The sequence below is a fragment of the Temnothorax curvispinosus genome, unplaced genomic scaffold (genome assembly GCF_003070985.1).
Source record: "Temnothorax curvispinosus isolate PA1 unplaced genomic scaffold, ASM307098v1 QBEX01015484.1, whole genome shotgun sequence".
Taxonomy (NCBI): domain Eukaryota; kingdom Metazoa; phylum Arthropoda; class Insecta; order Hymenoptera; family Formicidae; genus Temnothorax; species Temnothorax curvispinosus.
The window spans coordinates 110,378-131,911 of record NW_020225264.1 but is presented as its reverse complement, the minus strand read 5'-3'; the positions used below and the strand labels follow the sequence as shown (position 1 = coordinate 131,911).

General features: G+C 40.5%; 2 protein-coding genes across 2 annotated transcripts in view; both read left to right on the top strand.

Annotated features, from left to right (window-relative positions):
• Positions 1-905, top strand: part of LOC112465748 — a 16,767-nt gene extending 15,862 nt beyond the window's left edge. The window contains exon 3 of the mRNA XM_025033469.1: positions 816-905. Within this exon, the coding sequence (XP_024889237.1) occupies positions 816-905 (90 nt within the window). The remainder of the gene's footprint in view (positions 1-815) is intronic.
• Positions 906-4,813: 3,908 nt separating this feature from the next.
• Positions 4,814-21,534, top strand: part of LOC112465752 (neural-cadherin-like) — a 49,000-nt gene continuing 32,279 nt past the window's right edge. Inside the window, exon 1 of the mRNA XM_025033474.1 lies at positions 4,814-4,966. The gene's annotated coding sequence lies outside the window, so the exon portion shown is untranslated. The remainder of the gene's footprint in view (positions 4,967-21,534) is intronic.

The window sequence follows — 21,534 nt, the reverse complement described above, 5'->3', positions numbered from 1 at the left end:
CACGTAGATTTATACGTTTCTGCGACGATCTCACCTCACCGGAAAAATTCAGAGCTCCCGTATTGGATCCTCCCGCACGCGAGTCGAGATATTTTATAAAAGCCGTAAATTCTCGTTAAGGGCGTTACCCTACGTTAAATAATACGCGGCAACTTCGAGAGGAATTATACCGCGGACGTTCCATGCACTCCCACCGGATACGACCGTATTTCGCTTCAACAGCGAGCCGTAATTCACTGGTTTTCACTAATAAATATCGTTAATATGTACACGCTGTATATCTCTCGTTGGTTATAGTGCCACATATAACCGATGAAACCGATGAAACTGTAAAGACGGTTTATTCGTGTGGCATAAATGCATAGATACATGAATAATTCCGTTTGAATTGAACGCACTCGTGGTGATAGTTAGCGGAACATAAGTCATGCGTGCGGGCAAAACACCTGAAAAATTCTAGGCCTTTGATCTTGGGACGATGATCATCACAATCATAAATCCTTAATCGCATCAGTTTACAAAGTAATAATTGTGACAACGTTGTTAGAGCAATTATTACATTATTTTTTATCCAATTAAATCAAAATTAAATTTATAGTTTTGAAAATTGCTACGTAAAAATTCATGAAATTTAACTAAGTCGTCGCAATCATATATAATTATATTTTGTCCCGTATTGGATTTGTGTTGAATCGTCACAACGCTGCGCGACAATGAGGACCATTAATCTTCCAGGCCCTCGTCGATACCGTCATTGCGTCATTTATCAGGATTCGTCGGACTGTCGTGAATCGTGACGTTTTGTGTTTCGGCAGGCACCCTGCGACGAGTGCGACGAGGGTTACGACGTTACGGAGCGGGAACGTCGAGAACGGGAAAGACAACAACCGGGAGAAGGGGGATGACCGGCGGTAACCGTGCACGAGTGAGCACGGCGCGTGCTGCGCTACTTGCATCCGGTCGTGCGTAATATGCAACATACGCGTACGTCGGCTGTCGATAATAACAAGGGCTTGAATAATAGCTTCGGACGAAGCAGGCAAAACTCAAGTAAAGGAAAGTAAGAATACGTTGAGGAAACACGCTTGTGGAAAAGCGTGTCAGGTACTGTCACATTTATAATAGCGTATTACGATCATATGGTGTTTTATATTTTATAGCGCAGACCTATAATAAAGTCAACTAGAGAAATTATTAACGAGGCAACGATAGTTACGAGATAACAGGTTAATAATAATCTAGTCTACTCCGTTAGTGATACGTAATTAATTAGTTTCTAGAAATCAAATTAATGTGATTAATTTATTATTGACATTTCTGATGCACTTTCTAGACATCTAAAAATATGGCAATCTTTATTTTATAATTTTATCTGCTCCCTAAATCTTTCACGAAAAGACGTAATGCGAGTATATATAGGTACAGGTAAGAAAAATATCGCGAATAATACACGAGTGACCTGAATTGAAATGAACTGAAAAGAATTCAAATTGATTTCTGGAAACGATGTAATTAAGTATGTGCTGTTAATTACATTTTAGTTTTTTATTAACTCACTATTATTGTCGAATAATTAGACATAAGAAGGTTTCTGATAATTACAAACTTATATTAAAAATTAATTAAAGAACTTAAATTTCAAAGAAATTTTGGTTTCCGATTTACTTTACGTAACTCATATATTATAGCAAAATTTTTTATTTTAAAATCTGTTTTGTTATTAGAATTGTTAGAATACTCAAAGTTGAGAGAATTATGATCATATCAACATAATTAAACTCCTATTTTACTGAAAAATTATTACCATTATTAAACAATGAAAGCAGGATTGTCACTATTTCGCTTCATATTATTCTAGATCAATAATTCTCACCCTTCTGTTATTCGTGTCACCCTAAATACGTGTCTCTAGCATGCGGCTGTTTCTACCTATCAACCCTATTTTCCTGACTTTGTTATCCCAGTCGTATATTACCGTTAACAGTCCTTCCTTAAATAAACACTGAAGAAATAATTTCAATTTTAAAGGATCTATTAACAAACCTCTCGATGCATCTCGATTGAATATTCTTATTTTAAGTATTGACAAATGAAAGTAACGCACGCGTTTAGGAAACATTATTATTATTTCTAACAAACCCTTATCCAAGCGTTTATTTATTTCAATTAAAAAAAATATTCTCTAATTGTACGAACGGTTTGGTTTTATATGTGAAAATCAGAGCGAAGTATGAGCTCTATCATTCACCACAAAAACACCTTTGTAAAAAGAGGTAAAAAAGAGCGCCAAGTATTCGCGCTCGTCAAAATAGTATTGTGCGAAATAATATTATTTTAACGTATTGTTGCTATAGAAGTAACAATATCAAACTGAGCATAAATTTATACACATCATAAAATTTATTCTTTCGTCATACTCCTAAAACTGACGTACTTGGCGACCCCGGGTTTTATGGGAACCGAGTGAAGGAGGGCGAGTCGTAGCATAATATTTTCCGCGAAATCGAAAGCTATAAAAATGGATACGCAATCCGTGCATACCGCGCGGGATTCGGTGTCCATCTCGTAGGACGTCCAGCGGACGGGACATTACGACATTTAGGATGCCGGGCGTTCGGAGTACGCCGCGATGAATTTTAGGTATGTCCCGCGATGTTGTACGAAGTAAGACCGCATTCCCGCGCACCGTGATATCGTATTTGCGGTATCGTAAAGTGGAAGAGACCGAAAACTTTCGTCGGCGGTGCGGCGCGGCGCGGCGCGACGCGGCGCACCAGGTGGAGTTATTCACCCGCGTCTCTCTTTCGCGTTTAGTGTATCTTCCGGTTCATTAACGAGCCAGCTACGGTCTACCGCTTCGATTCCTTATCGCAACCAGATGCTCCAACGCTTTCGAGAAGGTATGCAAATGAGGCAGCTCACTCCGTCTGGTAGTTACAAAGAATAAAAAAAAAAAAAAAAAAAGAAAAAGGGAAATGGAAAAAGGAAAAGATGAATATGCAACGTTAATTAACTTCAAAAAGTCGTTAAACGACATGGTCTCGATGAAGCGGCTTTCCTTCACCGACCTTTTTCGCGATCGTTACTCGTCTTCCTCTTTGTCTACCGACTCCACGTATCAACGAGAAGATTGCTATATATGCTTTATATAATTTTTTACGAAGATTTTTCTGTAATCAAATGAACATCAAATCCATTATCAACAAGGAGACACGAAGAAATATTGCCTTGACCAAATGCAATTTTTATCATTCGCTCTTCTCGAACGCTGGCGACGGGACAGCGTGACAACAAAAGGAAACCGTCGCACGAAACCCGATTGAAACAATTGGATTCGCGATTTCCCCTCCTTCCCTCCGGCCACCCCCCGGGTTTTCTGGCTTTCCGCGTGTGTAATACGTTATGAGAAGTCTCCCCCGCGGGCTTCTATCTAGTGGTGCTTCGCTTGCCAAGAATCCGCAGGTCATCGGATCCGAGAGGCAACCCCGCCGCGTCGACCCCCCTCTGATCACTCTCGACCACGCTACTCTCGTCGCGTTATCTTCATTCTCGATCGTGGATGTTAGCGTTGCAGCGTTGGGGTGACGCGCGGCGAGGGCAACTTTAACGGCACGCAGGCGACGTAGACGACCGTGGAGCGTGGTGGCTCGTGCGCGAGGGTGAACGCGCGCGAGCGCGCGCGCACCCTGCAACCCCCTTCGAGGGGTGACGACGCTGCCCGACGTTCCTCATGGCAGCGGTGGCGGCGGCGGCGGCGTTGGCTGTGATAGTGGAGTCGTCTGTGGCGAAGGGTGCGAGAGGACGAGGGAGCGCCCGTACGGGGGACGAAGGGGGTGTGCGGTGGAGGGACCGTCGGTCTATCATCCGCTGGTGGGGGGGAGCCGACGACGAAGAGGTGGGGAGTTCGCACGTCGACCGGAACGGCCCCACCAAGTTTTATCCAACGATCCGGGAGGCTCGTCGAGGTAGTGGTCCGCGCCCCACAGCCGCGACAGCTCGAAGCGCGCGCGCCGCGTCTCTCTCCCGAGTTGCGCCTCGCTTCGGAGTTGCGCGTGAGGGAGCGGAGAAGCAGAAGTGCCCGGAGAGGAAGAGAAGAAGCGTGGCGCGGTGTAACACTACGGTATAAAAGCGAGACGTATACCGCGCGCGTATATACACCGGAGTACCCTGGTCTCTCCCGAGGGCGCCACCCAGCGCGAAAGGGGTCGGCACGACGTTATATCCGCGAAGAGTGGCCCCCGCTTCGCAGGAGAGAGTGCGGAGTCAGAGTTATTTTTTTTTAACCCCGGAGAGAGAGCAATCGTGTTAATCTCGTGCACCCGCCGTCGATCGTTATTCGGGCCGTGCCGGTGGATGCTCCGGAAGGAGAGCGCCGCGCGACTCCCGTGGGGAACTTGCGGGTGAAAGTGTCCGGAGCGGCGGAAGTGCGCGCGGAGGGAAGGAGGACCTCTTTCGTAGCCGTGGGGAGTCCCGGCGATCCTCGTCGGCCAGGTCGCTCCGCCGAGGTGCAGTTTCAGTGAGCGGTGGACTACTGGTGTAATCCGACGAGCGAGACGCGCAGTCTCGCGTACGCGCGCTGACACGCCGCTCGAATTTCGCGGTTACTCCGCCGACGACATCCGGATATTGTTACCTGGCCTCTGCACTCGCGCCCGCCCCGGCTAGAGCGAGTTGTTTTCCTGCCGGGGGTTGGTGGTTTCCGGGGTGGAGGTATCGCACGTATACACCGGGGAGTGTCGCAGGTGCGGAGGAACTCGACGGCGGCGGCAGCAGTGGCCGGGGGGGAAGGGGGTGGCATATATATATACACCGAGGGGGCGGGGGGGAGTGTGCGGGGGGAAGGTGTGTGTCCTCGCACTCCTGCGCAACCACCGGAGCACCGCCGGAGTCCTGGAGTCGGGAGGAGCCCCGAGAGTTCACTTGGCGCACACGGGGAACGCTATAGCATCCTGGCTGGACGGATAGCGTATGTATCCAAAATCGCGCTATACCACCTGGATTATATACGCTGGCGGATCGCGCGGCGTGGCGGTGCCGCGCTACGGCCACTCTCCTTAGGTTCTCTCCTACGCCCCCCAAACAGGTTATTGATTTTGCCCAAGTAAGGAGGTACACGGATGTAGCCCGCGTACGCGCCCTGCGGCCTGCGACCTGCTCTCTTTCACCCTCGTGTGTCCTCTCGCCCTTGTGATGCTCTCCCTCTCTATCATTTTCCCCTGTCATGCTCCATGCTCCAGCCCTTCATCCGCCATCTCCGCCACCGCCACCGTCGCCGCCTCCGCCGCCTCCGCCTCCGTTCATCCCTTCGTCTGTCTGACTGTCCGTATCCTCGTCGCTCGACTTGTCCTTGATCCTGCGTACCTCTGACGGCAGGTGGACTTACGTGATCTTTCCGCAGTATACACACACACACACACACATATACTCGTTTCCTTTTGAAAATACGCGTGGCGTTGCTGTGCTGCATGCTGCTGAACGATACGTTACACCGTTATGCCGTATCGATATCGGGTACGCGTTTAATTTGATTGTCGAAGGGGATTGGGGTGGGATATGGCATTTGAGGTGACGTAATCGAGATATACTGGAGACACGCGGCGTATATCCAAATGCACTTTTGGATAATTGAATAGAATATATATGTCAAGTTAGCTGCCGATCATAAGAGAATTAAAACACCGCATTATAACAAAAAACTGCTCTCAAGATATACAATCAAGTTCATAACTTGAGGCAAATAAGAGCCGTTGTTAAAGCGAAATATATAAAATATTAAAAGTAACTTTAATATAAAGCTTACGCGCATTATGTTCTAGCATGATAAATATTCTTATAATCGCAATTGAGGTCGTTGACATGTTTGTAAAGAAATACTACTTTATTTCGTGACGATACTCTTGGAGCAAATTTTCTTAATCTTAATATGAGCAATTATTCACTTCTTAAGATTTAAACGTATTTTAATTAAACCTTTAGGCAAGCGATCGATGCTGAGCTCTTTTACTTCGCTTTCCATTACATATTTCGTGTAATCAGGGATAATTTTTCTTTTTCTATTCTGGATAAATTAAAATCTCTCTCTTGTAGTAAAATTGTTCGCTCTTATATAGCCAGTAATTGATCATATTAAGATTGAAAACGATCGTAGAATGACGTAACGTATTGCGGGTCGGGCACGTCGTCGATTATGTCGATAGCGATTTCAGGAAGACGTTCAAACGTTGATAAGAGAATCCATTGCGTATATAGTTGCCATTTGAATCCAAAAGTGTTCAATTTTATCGACTGGCATTGTCCAACGCGAAAGCTTATCGTGTACGCGTTGTCGACAGACTGCACAGTGTGTATGTACAACTCTTACGTGGCTTTGGAATATTGATATTCCAGTATTTCAATTATTTTTAATTTCGCTTTTTCATGCGGAAAGGAGAGACGATACGTGTTTCGTGCCATCAACCATGGTGGCTGTTCGACGTCTCTTTCATCTTTTTTTGAATAACTCAACGAGAACTTCAAAAAGAACCTATGACTTCTCACTTGTCACTTTTTTTTTACTCTTGAAGCAATATCCCGCAATCGATTTTTCGCGAGCATGCTATTGAATGACCACTTGGAAAATATCGTTAGGTAGATGACTTGAGTGCTTTGCTAAATGAAACTGTCATTTTCATCGCACGCTTATCACTTACATATTAAAAATCATCATCACTAATAATTTTGAATAAGATTTATCAGATTTCGTAAATGACCGTGTCAATTCAAAGGATCGAAGAAAAGAAGAGTGCTATGTTGTATTCTCACATTCGCAACAAACTTATACGAACAGATATAAGCCTAAATAACATCTTGTTTTTGTCAGCGAACAGATAAATACGTAGTAAAACTTTTTGTTTGTGATTCGATATCTCTTGTGTTAGCTCTAACTCTCAGTCGTACTATTATCATTCGTTGCATATAACGTTCGGAGCATTTTAGCGAGTTCCACTAGTTTCGATAGTGAACGCGATATCTCTAATAATAAATTCATCCTAAAGTGAAACTCTTTCTCGCTTTTCGAAACTCTCGCGGATCGCGCCGTGCCCCTCGTTCGCGACACGCCGGCCGTGTCAACGAACCTCCGTGACACATTGTTGCGGAGTAGCGTGACCGTATACTTCAGACAGCAGGTTACGAGCAGATTCCAACTGACACCGGATCGATCGGCCGGGAGAACTTTTCACGGCGCGCGGGCAGTCGCGGAGACGACGCGCGGCGCGGGCGGCGGAGGAGACGACAGGCGGTGCGGCGGCGGTGTGGTCTTTCGCGAAACCGGCGGGCTCGTAGTAAATCAATAGAAGCCACGTGAACCCGCGACGAACGATCACTCTGTCACGCTCCGCGGAGGGCCGCGCACGACCTCGTGAATTCGACGAGCGTACGGATCGATAATAATTCGGCTGAGGCCGCCTCCGAGAAGGATTTGACCCTTTGAACTCGGGACAATTTTCTGACCTGGCAGAATATTGCTCTCTTTTTATCGAGCCATTCTTACGCAACTATTTTAATACGTGTAGTAAAACTCGTAACTTCCAACCATGCAATCTGAGCAAAAGATTCGTTTGCTTTAAATAGCTAATTGGGTTTTCAATGGCTGAATAGAGAAAGAGAGAGAAAATTCCGATCAATATCGTTGTGCGAATTCTCTTAGAACCATATAATATATCTTGATGTTTCTTTCTTTTGAGAATTATTTTTTAATAAAATTTTTATGAACTAGCATTCGTCGTATAATTTTAAGTTTTAATATTTAATATCTCAACAACTGCGTCTTGAAATATTTATCCAAGTACACTCGAAGTTAAATAAACAATCAAATTTTTATCAGCTTCCTCAAGAGTCAATTCGTCAACGTCTCGTATCGAATAATTTTAGAACGCCATCAATCTCTCGCCATTTTTCTTAGTTTATCTTCCAGTATACACTGTCGAAAAGATATCCGGTATGCTCTTATTTGGATTTATAGAGATGAGATTTCTCGATGAATAATGAACACTAGCTATTGAGATAAAACGTTTCTGCCGTAGTTTTCTGGTAACATTGTATCGCTTGGATGCAGCGATAAGACGTGATGCGCGTGGACAACGGCGTGACACGACACTTCACGAGCACGTTGTAAAACGTTTTATGAATTAAATGGCGATTTTATAGAATTACTCAACTCGCGAGTTATCGGATAAATAACACGTGTAACACGCTTCTTGTACAGATTTCGCCGGTAATTCACAAAGCAGCTATTCAGAGATATGTAACATTAATCAACCCGCCCGACGGACATTCGGGATTTATATGTATAATTAAAGGCGCCCCCTTCATTTCCAACCGAGCTTGCATTACTCAGCGAACGTAACTGTTAAAATAGCGAGCGATACGTTACGATGAAATAAGAACGCGTTATTCCAACCGCCATTTTAAACGACCTATAATTCGCAAGGGGATTCGAGGCAGATTTATATTTATGACTTTATACGTGTCATGGAAAAGCATTTGAAGGAATGAAATGTACGTATCGGAATATAAAATAAATATCCATATATACGCGCACATAAATTAGAATATACAGTAATATAAAAATTATAAATAAAGTTCTGTCCTAAATTTTATCGCAAGATAGCTTTAAAGGGCTTTAAATATAAATATGGATGAATGTCATTAGTGATTTCATATTTCAGCTTACGGCCAATATCTTGCTATAAATATTCACAATATGGCAAAAAAATAACGCGAAGTCTTCGAAGCAAGTCTTTGAAGAGGGTTCGCGATAGAAATAGAAGCAGAGCACATCTGCAGAGCATGTCTGCCACATCCGGGAAAAGTATCGCGACTATTTTCAAAATTATTTGGCACATCGCGACACATCAACGGCATGCCTAGAATACCTGTCGTTATATATGAAAGAAGCTTACTAGACAAACAGTGCAGATCATATTGAAAGATATCCGTCCATTAACGTCCCTTTCATCGGCCTCCGCGTTCACGATAGTTAGTGATACTTTTTTTTCAATGAGAGTACGCTTTATCGGACGAGGTAAAAACATTCCGGACGTTTTTGATATTACGCTTCGTACGAGCGTTATCTCGCAATACGCGTAATACGAGATGTTTGCTTTAACGACAGCGCAAATGTGCAGTCGGTGCTTCCGAGTTAATCCCGAAATTGGAGTGATTCGTATAATTTCCTCGCTTTTGGATGCCCCGCGAAATAGGATTCATCTCTAAATCCCTGACGGTTCTGCCGGAGGGAGGGGTATATACGGTCAATATAGTCTCGAGGTATAGTATCGCGACCGCAGTAACTATATTTTCGGGCGCGCTGTTTAATTGCTTTCGTGGGCGTTGCAACGAATCTTCGTGTCTTTCTCTCTCGCGCTTTTCACGTCGATACGAGGCCCGACCGTCCGAACGAAAGCGACAGCGTGCCGGAGGTACAGCGACGCGACGTTCGCGATGATCCGCCGCTTGATGACTGCACGGGACTCGGGAGAGGGCACGATTAATTGCTTTCGTCCCATCGAATCACCGATCGTTGTTTTTCATCTCGCGCGCAAGTCGCTCTGTAAAACGGGTTTATCAATACGGGTCCGAATATCTCGATAAAAATGTCAATAATATCGAACTGCAGCGACATGACCGCGGTCGTCGTGCAGACGTCCGGAGAAATAAAGGCGGATTGTCTTTCGTCGCGAGAACGAACGAATTAAAGTGAAATTTATTATACCAAAATGTGTATTTATTTCTAATCAAAACTATCGCGTATTCTCTCGACTAATGGATATTAGGGTCCAAGTGAAGATGAATAAGATTCTTTCAAAATCAAGAATTAAACTTTAACGTTAATAATAGGAAACATTATTCTCTGATTAATTTCAATCAATTGATTAGTAGATTTATAACAGGCTTAACAGCCGAAATGTTTAATGTTATTAAACTTAGAAAAATAGAAGCGATTTGCTGGTAAAATTTTCACTGTATAAAGAAGAGTTGATTTCGAATATATTAAAGTTATTAAATAATATGAAATACGATGCTGATATAACTATATGGCCTGCATTAACCCGATCTATAAATATTTAACGCACTATCGGAAATATCGGAAATGAACATCGCGGTCATGAAAGCACTCGAAACGAAATTTAGGTAGTTGGATCGCGTTTTGATCCACAATATATTCGCGATAAAGTACGGTGTACATACTGCGAAACTATCGGTATTCTATCGGCTCCGAAAGCACGATTGTGTGCGATTGTCGTATTGTAAAACGTGCTCCGTATGCGCCGTATCATCAGTCATAATGAAATAAAACTACCAGATGTAGCAATACGAAGGTGTTCGTTTGTTCAATTAATGGCGGGCTCTTCAATCAAAACTCTGACCCAAATGGCCCAAATGCTAATATCCAATATAGTCACGCGCTGCAGCGTATTTTCTAATAACAATGTAGAGTAAGACCGGTATGCAATTAAGTGAATTACCAAGTTTCGCAATTTATCCAGTATGGTTAATTGGGATAATTGAGAACTTTGGAAAATGGGACGACGTAGGGAGCTTCCATTAATGAAATTAACAGTTACATTTCTTCGTTTCGATTTAACTTTTCAATCATATCATCGTCAATTATCAAGCCTTTCTTGATTTTATTATTAAATAATTATCATGCCTTTCATTTTATCCTATACCCGTTTTCTGAAACTTGAATATTATATATTTACGCATACGCATTTGGAAGAGATCCAAATTTATCTCGTCCCCATTACATGCGTTATTATACCTGATATTCTTACATCACAGTCCATCGTACATGACAAATTGAACACACTCGACCAATTATTATTTTCCCGACTTCTTTGATATGTGCATTATAGTCATTAACGTACGAATCAAAAAATTTCATTTCGAACAATACAAAACACGTCTAAAAGGCGAGAAGATCTGAAACGTGCGACGGCTTCTGTATTCCATTTTATACATTTGCGTTATCTTAGAGCATTCGAGTTACTCGAAATATCCAGTTATGTGATTATTCAAGTACTCGTAGTCCCAGGGCAATCCACCTCCGGTAATGAGGCTCTCCCGGACGCTGGCACTTTCGGGACAATCTCCACAAGCAGAAATTTCTAGATAATGTCGTAGGGCAACGTCGATGGGGCCCAGACATACCGCCGCAACCGCGTAGCAGCCGCGGGCCGCGGCGCACGCTAATTGCGTTCGTCGCATCAAAACACAGTCGCTGCATGGTTGCGATCCCCTCGAGCGGTTTGCAAAATGAGGCCAATGACCAAGCGGCCGCGAGTAGCGTGGAAGCTTGCCAGTGTGTCCCGAAATACAACGGAAGTACACCATTCGCGGGTCAACGTTTTCCAAACCGGCCGTACGTGCCGCACCGGCATGAAGTTCCGGCGGGTTCTGCGCAGAGCGGTATATTCATTGGGGAGACAACGGATTTTCGATCAGTATATTCTTGGACCAATTTGGAATGTCGTATCAGAATCTACGAAACGCGAAGCAGCGCGTTTGTATCTCTCGAGCAACACGAAGTTTCTGAACGCTGTTCACGGGGAAAATTAGTACTCGCGTAGAACACATCAGATGCATTGGCACTTGCTCGCTAAAAATGGTTATTGGAGCTCCCAAATTTAAAAACTCACAATTTTGTATTTTCTTAATCTGAATTCAAGAAAGACGATAAAAAGAACCCTTTTCTACAGATCTAGTATTGATGGAAGTTAATCGAATTTTAATGGTTATTATTCTTTATCGTAAAAACAAACTTATGAAAAATATTCCGTACTCCTACAGACGTTAAGTTAAATTTATGACTGTTATTTAGTTGTCTTTTGGTATTATAGAAATATACAGTACCAAAAATTCTTGGCATGGTTACTACAATCGTCGTTGTGTACACTGTACATGAATATCAGATAGTCTACGAAAAATATTAATTCGATCCTGACATGGTAGACGTACACACGCGATGCATGCGCGCCTACGAAAAGCATCTACCAAGCGCGCTCTTCTTTTGTATCTGAGATCTCGTGAAAATTGTGACGCGCTACAGCGGAGGACCGGAGAGAGAAACGCCGCGACGCCGAGCGTCGTGAGACGTGTGGAATTCAGGGCGCGTACGTTAAACTACACACACAATGTTCGGATGACAGCGATTGTTGTATATGTTGGCGGTATATTCCGCATCTGGTCAGTCAATGTAAAACTATTTTTTGTTTTTGTTCAATAAATGCGAAAGAGAAGGCAGAAACGCGGTATATGGGACGCGGCAAAATTTCGAGAGATTATTCTCCAATTGAATTAATCGAATTATTATATTTAAATGTAGAAAACATGCGCATTACGATTCGAATAAATAGTGGACTGTAAAATTATTATTATAGGAGCAATAGTTAATAATAAAGCGGCGATAGTTAGTATGTTAGCCATTTGCAATTTGTGACATAGATATAACAAATTACGATAATTATGACAATGTTAAATTATTACGATAATTATGACAATTATTTAATATATAATGTTAACAGAAATCGAAATCTGGTTGTTGAAAAGTGATTCCTATGTAGCGTTACATTGTCATGATAGGAATTAAACATTGAAAATTGTGTAAGCCCTGATTTAATTGTATAATGTAACATTTTAAACAAAACAGATTGACATAATTGATCACGGGAAAGACACTTTTCGGATACGTACTCCGAGTTCATCCGTCGATTAATAAATGATGGGACTAGCTATTCTTAAGTCTTATTCGCAGTCGTTGCTTATCGATCGCCCGAGATGACTTCGTCCTACAAATCCCGCGAAACCTCTCGTCCCCCATCGCTGTTAACTCATATCGAAAGCTCCCAGTCTTGAGAGGCGTTAACTCTCGAGTTAGTCCAACATTGTGCACGGGATTTAACGTCGATTCCGCCACTCTTCCTGTCGCCGGCGATACACGGCTAAGATTCTTTAACATTTGCGTGCGGCGAGATTTCTAAGCTGTGGCTTAGATCAAAGTTCACGTACGCCTCGCGCGGTCGATTTGCAGGCAGGGAACGAGGGTACGTAGGTACATTTTCTCGCCAATTACGGGGTAACGATATCGCGACCATGCAGATCTTAAGGCCATTATGATTCTTGGAAACAAATGTAAAATTGCGACACAAAAATTGGCCGCTTCCGAGTGACCGTAAAAATATGTCGCGATTGTACACGAGAACATCGATAGAGTTGTAAATTCGCTGAAATTTTATTCGAAAAATACAAAACATTATAGGTATTATTAGATATTTGTGTTTAAGTATTGTAATAAAAAGTAGCTTATTAAATATCTTACAATATTACTAAATAAATTGTTTAACACGTAATAATTTTTACAAAATTATTTTTTTATTTAAAATACATCTAATTAATCTGTAGTTTATATTGTCTTCTAATTTTTTGAGTCATCAAGTTAATTTAATTATTCGTACAATTTTTTAGATTTTTTCAAAAATTGATAATTACATTTATTACGTAAGTAACTAATGTCCTAAAAATATAAATAGTATTTTACTTTACTAATTAATTCCAAGTGAAAATCAAGTTGAAAATCAAGTTTGTACCGTAATATCGAGGTAATACCGCAGTTCGTACGCGTGAAGGAGGAGCTATTACTTAAATTCTTAGGGGTAAATATTTTTTGTCGTTTGCTCTTGTTAGCTCTTGACTGGTCTCGAGGGATAATATTACGTGTGATATCATGGTCTAGGCTAAGACCTCGTGAGACGAGTTAAGGGTTAATTAGAATTGCTGCAATATAACGTCTCCGAGTTTAATTCTCCTCATGACATTAAACATTCTGTTCTGTTCAAACTCTTAATACCATGAACAGCGTTATTAAGTATCTTAATTTATCTTAACAGTTTCTGCCCGGTACCTAGATATTGCATACATATAGTTTCTGCATGTAAAATAATCCAACATATCCTGGAAATGACACTTGCAAATCCACGTTATGTTGTAGCATGCCGCTCTCTTTGTGATTAAAACGAGGTGATTTATATTTGTATCAACGTATCTATTATTTCCATTTTATTATTATATTGTTGCTTATTAATATCTGTTTTACTCATATAATTTATATCTGCTTATAATTAAAATACAGAAAATACTTATAATTAAATATTAAAAATATTTAATTTTGTCTTTAATAAAATATATGATAAAAAATATATTCGCGTTTCATTAAAATTTTACGTCTAAAGTCCGCTGTATGCTCGTACTACGAAATCGCTTGTGCTCTTTCGAGCTAATAGCAGAGATCAATCACTCTCCCTAAAATAGTAATTGTTAGCTCCACTGCTTTATTTAAGAGAATGGTTAAAAATTAACGCCACGGAGAGGATAAAATAAAATGCATGCATCCTGTGGTTTTTCACGACGCAAGCATGAATCGTCTGGTATCCCCTCGATGGATCGTCCAGCCTCGTTTTCCTCCGTAGAGGGTCCACTTCCAACGTCGCGCACGCGGCTCGCGCAGCCTCGCTGCGGAGTAGAACGGCACACGATCAAGCAGGACACACCGACCGACCGACGGCGACGACTCCGCCGCCGTGATGTCCTGAAATATGCAGCGCCGGCGTGTGACGTTTGTCATTGTCCGTGCGACCAAGTTAGGTCGAGTTATCTCCGTCGAGCGCATCGCGTTCCACCCGGTATAGCGCGCGATTCCTGAGGTAATGTCGCCGCGAATCGGGAACGAAATTTACATAGTTCCCCGAATACAAACCCTCCGTCTTTATCTCCATCCCGCTCTCTCGCGCCCTTTCGCCACGGTCGCTAACGAGCCGTAGAGAAGCCTTTTCAGAGACGCCGGCACCGTGTCGGGTATACGGACCTCCATTGGGAAAGCTCCGCTAAGTCTTTTCCCCCCGCCGTGTCCCGCGCCCCCGCGAGTGTCGCCGGAAGCGCTTCTCGCGCGAACTTTGAGGGCCCGTTACTGCGAATGGGTGTTCCTGCGAAGCCGTACACCTCACACCCCGAAACGCCTAATTAGGGTTCATTGTTATTTGCGCACGTATGGGACTTAAATTTCGCCTTACGCGAGGCCGGAGTATGAAAACGCTTATTCCGTTCCACTTGGTTATCATGCCTCTTCACGAGCGAACTTTCAAGCGCAACTTGGGCGGTCAGATAGTATCGTAAAGTATAGATTTCTCCCGTAGCGCCACTCTTTAATTCGCGATTATTTACAGAAAATCAAAGTATAATAAAAAATCTGGATATTTATAGTTTTTAAAAACCTTATTTTTATATACTATTTGCTATTCCGTTGTAATTTTACGTGTATGACTGACACTCACAATCAATTTCACGGTTTTGATATATATTTATATATCGTTTAGAGCCGGTTGTTCCAACCTGTTGGTAAACTAACTAATAGTTAAATCATATTTGTGTCTTTTTTTCCTCCGAATTAAAGAAGGATAGACATATAATTTAACTATTAGTTATGTTTGCGAATAGGTTGGAAAAACCGACCCTTAGTAGTGCAAAAATATCCGTCACAAATATTTCCTTTTTAGTTGTTCTATTGATTCAAAAATATCTCTCAGAAAACATATGCATGTCGAACCCAAACTGTTTTATTTTATAATTATCTATTTCTTCTGTCTTTATCATATTTTGAAATTAGATCGAGAAAATACGAAACGAATTCCAATTTGATTTTAGCACAGCTTGCCAGACTGACAATGCGTAAATTTTACGTTATATATATTTTCTCCAATAAAAATGCAAATCGTGTCGCGGATTATTTATAAGTGACACGGATAAGCACATTTGCTACGTATCATTATAGTAACTTTGATATCGGTGCGCTGTTATGTAATATCGGAATTCGATTTTGTCGCCTTTCTTACGGCATATCTTCTTGGCAGGTAATCGCACTCGTAATCTCTCGTATCAAATCCGACAAAATAACTTTTGGAAGTTTCGTAAATCAATCGCGCGTTATATTTGGTTACATAAATTTTGTTAAATAGGTATTATTAAAATGTATAAATGTGTGAAAAAAATGTAAATGTCTTATATGTTTTTCACAAAATGATCAAATATATCTTTTGGATAAAATTATTTATAAATGATTTATGTGTTTTACTTCTTCTGTTATCCTTTCTCTCATTTCCTCGCTTAACAACTGCTCGTGCCTAATCAATAAAAATTATTACTGAAACTTGTATCGTATAATAAGCGAATTCATTTATTGGATTTTACTGTAAAGTAAAGATATCTCTTAAGTAAGTCAAACACAAATAAAAAAAACAACGGATATAATTAAATTGTCATTCTACGTAATGCAGAAAATACTAGTTTGCAATTGCGTTTACGGCATATAAATTCGTTATTTAATAAAGATAAAAAAGTTTTATAAATTTTTTTCTATCTATAATCTATACGTCACGTTAAATGATACGTTCATGTTTGCGTTAAATCCGTTAACAGATTATTTTATGTTTTGATATTGCGAGAGAGGGCAATACAACTCTGATGAAGCAAGATAAGTTTTCGCATAATGTTTGCGCAGTCAGTTGTAACACACACCCGATTACATGCTGCGTAGTTTTCTATGCCTTCTCCACTTCCTTGATAAATTGGAGACTTTTCCGCTTGTAATGATTATTAATGAGGGTTGTGAATCTTCGCGGTTATATTCGGTAAAACACGAATGTAGGAACATACGGTGTAAAAAAGAGGCTTCACCATAAGGGTAAAAAAGATGACCGCTTGCGGGAACATTATGATTTAACGTGCAATTTTTCCTGTGTATGTTGCAGATAAGTAGCGACTGCTACGTCTTATCATGCAAAATCCAATTTTTTCTGTACTAAAATAACTATCTTAGATAAAATAAATCATCTACAGTCAAGATCATTGTTTGTTCAACAGACCTTAATATATAATATAATATAATATAATATAATAATAATATAATTTTTCATATTAATTTAAATATATAACATTTTGATAATAACATTGAACTATTCATAATTCTAATCTTATTTAAAGACGTCGTATAAATTCGACTCCCTCTCGTCACTTCTTTACTGCCTTCGGGCATTTGCATTTTGTCTCTCGACCTTGATCGAGAGCAAGCTCCGCGGGATACGCGCTAACATTGGAGGGCCGCAATGGGCCACGCATCCATACTAATTAGGAGTGCGTCCGCACATAGGCCAATAACGGGGGGCCCAGGGGTGCGCTGTCGCTGTGTCAAGGGAAATCTCTCACCACTCTCGAACCCATGGTCCTCGTGGGTCGGTAATACAATGAGCAGGGGTGCTGTCGAGGGGAAGTACAATGACGGCCGAGGAATCGAAGCGGGAAGATCGACAGTTATATGGGGACGAAGCGCAATTTTGTAAATAGGAAATAGCTACGTTGGGATTATTCTAGGCGCTAGAATGATTCAATCGGACAATTTTATAGCCAGCAGCTGCGAATCTCGGTGACGGGGGATAGGAGAAGAGAGAGACAGAGACAGAGATAGAGATATAGAGACAGAAAGGGAAAGGAGGGAGGAAAGGTGTGGGGGGGATTTAACTGCTGATTAAGCACCGTCGAGGATATCAACCACCGGCGGTTATCTCGCGGGCGATTTACGCGAGCGAATAACGTCCCGACGACCGTCGTGACGACGTAACGCTTGTTTTATCACTGCCCATTATCGCCGTTACTTACTCGCGATCGTTCGTTTAAAAGACGACAGTGAGACGCAATAAATCTGGCATCGACTTTAATCGAGTCAATTTTGTCGGGATACCTACTGTCAGGAGAATTGTAATTCTTGGTCATTTAAGAGATACCTGTTCGTTGAGCCGTTGTCAGATTGCACTGAGCAATATGGATAAAAAAGAACTTTATGCTCGTCAACTAACTGCATAAAACTTCAGTTTTAATGTCAACTAATAACAAACTGCATTAAAACTTTTGTTTTAATGCAGTTTGATATTAATGAGAAAAATGAGTTTATATCCTAATCCTGAGAATTTATTTTATTTAAATGAGATATTCTGAATCGAGAATAAAGATATTCTTTTCAAGATAAATTGTTATACAATAAAACAGATATGTAGTACTTTTTAAGAATAATCAACTAACAAAATAATAAATCAATCTTTTCTTGATATTAATAAAAACATTAAGAATTAATAAATTTTATAAATATGTAGCAGGAGGATTATTTTTCAGATTTTTACAATTTATGATTATTTCTTAAAGAATCATAAACTTGGTTATCAAATAGAAATAATAGCTCATACTTTATCCTATTAAACATTTTAATTTACGTAAGAAAGAATCTTTTACATTTCGTCAAAAGAAAACTGCCGGCAATTTTAAACTTTTATTAAGCAAGAGTCATCTCAAAATTAATCGGAAGAGCTTTGATGAAAATTTAACGCAGTTTGATATTAATGAGAAAAATGAGTTTATATTCTAATTTTGAGATTTTGTTTTATTTTGATTAGATATTCTGAATTGAATACGAGAAATTCTTTTCTATAAATTTGTTATATAAAATAGATATAATACCTTTTAAGAATATTTAACTAACAAAATAATATATAAATCAATCTTTTCTTGATATTAATAAAAACATCAAGAATCAATCAATTTTATAAATATGTAACAGGGGAATTATTTTTCAGATTTTTACAATTTATGATTATTACTTAAAGAATTATAAACTTGATTATTAAACAGAAATAATAGAAAAATCATACCTTATCCTATCAAACAATTTAATTTGCGTATAAGAAAGTGCATTTTAATTTTCGTCAAAAGAAGACGGCCGGCAATTTTATACCTTATTAAACAAGGTCATGTCGAAATTAATCGGAAGAGCTCTGATGAAAATTTAATGCAGCAGAAGCCGGACAATATTGCGTCGGCAGGACGTTTATCGATCTTGTCGACGCGGGCAAACGCATTTTCGCCAATGCATCGCGAATTTTGCGAAAGTCACGAAGGCAGGAACGACCTATTCAGCCGTGCTCGACGTTGGAACGTATTTTTCGGATTGGTCGCAGCGGGCATTCATGTAAATCGCCGAGCTGGTACCGCGTCGACCAGATTTTACATATCCGCCGAGTATTATGGTGTTAGTCACGCCATATGGTGTCGATGGAGAGCAAAGGGTTACCCCGCGCCGATTCTCGAGACTCTAAAAGCCGGGGCGGCCGGGTCGCTCGCGCTCACTCCTTTACCTCTCTCGACAGGCTTCTCGAGACCATTACAGAAAGATGCCGGGACTCTTTTGTTCGGGCCATCGGCACTCTTTTACACGCGTTTCACAGTCTGCTGCCGACCGGGATACGCGCTTCCGCGGTTTCTCCAACGACGTCTGTCGCGAGCGGTGCCGAGGCTATTCATTTCAGGAGACAGTGACGCGTGAATGCAAAGACAGAAGGTATACGGACTCGGCAATTTTAATGACTCGTTGCAACGCCCGGTAATTGTCATCGGTCCCCCTTCGCTGTGCATAATGCACAGCAACGGGCGACGCAAGGTGTTGCAAAAATGTTTCTTAACGTGTTCCGGTGTTGCAGAATATTTGCCTAAATATTTACCATATATCGTACTGTCGTGTATAAACTTAAGTGATTAAATTTTAAATTAAAAAATTTGCAACGCACATACAAACATAAATTTTTTCTCTTTAAACAGTTTTTTTAAATTAAAAATATATTTTTGCATGTTTGTATCTTCGTTGTCTGATTTATTTGTCAAAACAGTCTAAAATTGTAAGCATAAAAACAAATTTGCAACTATACTGTGTGTAATACTGTTAGCTAATCAAAGACGACATGGTGCTCCTTATATTATTTAAATTACGATAATACAAATCATTATTTTTTGAATAATATTCTTTAAAAATGTATAAAATTTGCAAAAAATGCTTTCACGATTATGTTTATTTGTATATTAATAATTCCGAGTTATTAATCATTTAAAATTACTCACATAATTTACAAGGAAAGTTTTAAATGCGCCTGACATATGCAGAAATAAACAAAACAAACATTACTTTTCACTGGCATCTTCATTGCATGAGGAATTATAGAGCATTACGCTTTTTAAGTCTCACACGAATTCTGTACGCTGCGCAAATCCTGTTACGTATATACGCTTTTCGAGCACACGTCGAGCGATGGTTTATCCGGCTTATACGACTTTCCAGACGGACTAAAAAATATATCGAAAACCGAGAAACACAAGTGGGTCACTGCAATACCAGCTTGATCCACTTTACTCTTAATGTCCTCGCAATATTGCTCAAGGAATAAGAACCTTGGCCAACGATAGATGTGGCATGTTTTGCGATGACACGCCCTACCGGTTTCATCCATTTATTTTTCGATACTCAAAAGCCACTAGTAATCCGGCAGTCGTTCACTCGCATTGCCGCAGTTTGCGCGTTTCCTTTTACGTACGAGCGTCAGGATTGGGCTCACATTTAGAAAAAGTTGCGTAAATGTTGCAAAATGCTACCTCGTCTAAAGTTCAAAGGCAGCGGACTATTTTTACGTAGCCATTTTTATAGAGAATATATATCGATAATATAATATTAAGAAAGGTAAAGAGAGTGTTACATAAAGAAATTAAAATCCAGGATTAATATTGTCAAGGATAATTTAATTTTAAAGTTGAATATTATAAAAAATAACTGAAAGAATAAGCTCTTTCAAAGTTTTTGTTGCTGAAAAGACTATTTCAAATCGTTATAAGTTTAATATATTTCTGGAACATATAATTCTCTAGACAATACTTATTTCTCTAATTTCTTTAATTTTTTCGATTATTTTAAACTAAACTTATTTTAACTAAAATTTAATTTAGTTTGGCAAGAAACATAAAAAAACAGCTTTTTTATACGTTTAACATTTTTACAAAATTTGGATGTTTGCAGGGCATAGTTATATATTTATACTCTCTCTTTGGATATTTTTCCATCTTCTCGACAATTAACAATGCATGTAATAAAATGCGCGCGTGCAACAAAATCGAGGCGGCAAATTGAATTATGAATAAAGTATTACATTAAAATTCCGTGCTCAAATATTTCCATGTATGGGAGTCGTTTAACGCGATTACAAAAGTCATTGCGTACACGAAGACGAAGCGACAACAGTTGGCGCGCGCAATTCTGTCGAGTCATTTATTCCGTTACGCGACAATATATCTTTCGCCGTTTGAATTTCGTATATTCAGATATACGTGCCTCCGTGCACGCTCCGCGCGCGATCTCTTTGAAATTCCGGCATATTTATTCCATCGGATGGAAATATTCCCTCGCGCATCAGAAAATCGCGAGCGCGACATTCGAGCGGACACGAAAGCTGGTACTGACTTTTCACGAGATCGAAAATTTTAACATAAAATATTTGCGCCGCGAACAGAAGCTACGACCTGTCTTTGAGATTTGAGTTGGACGTAAATGCGTGTCTCGGTGCCAAAATCGGATAACCG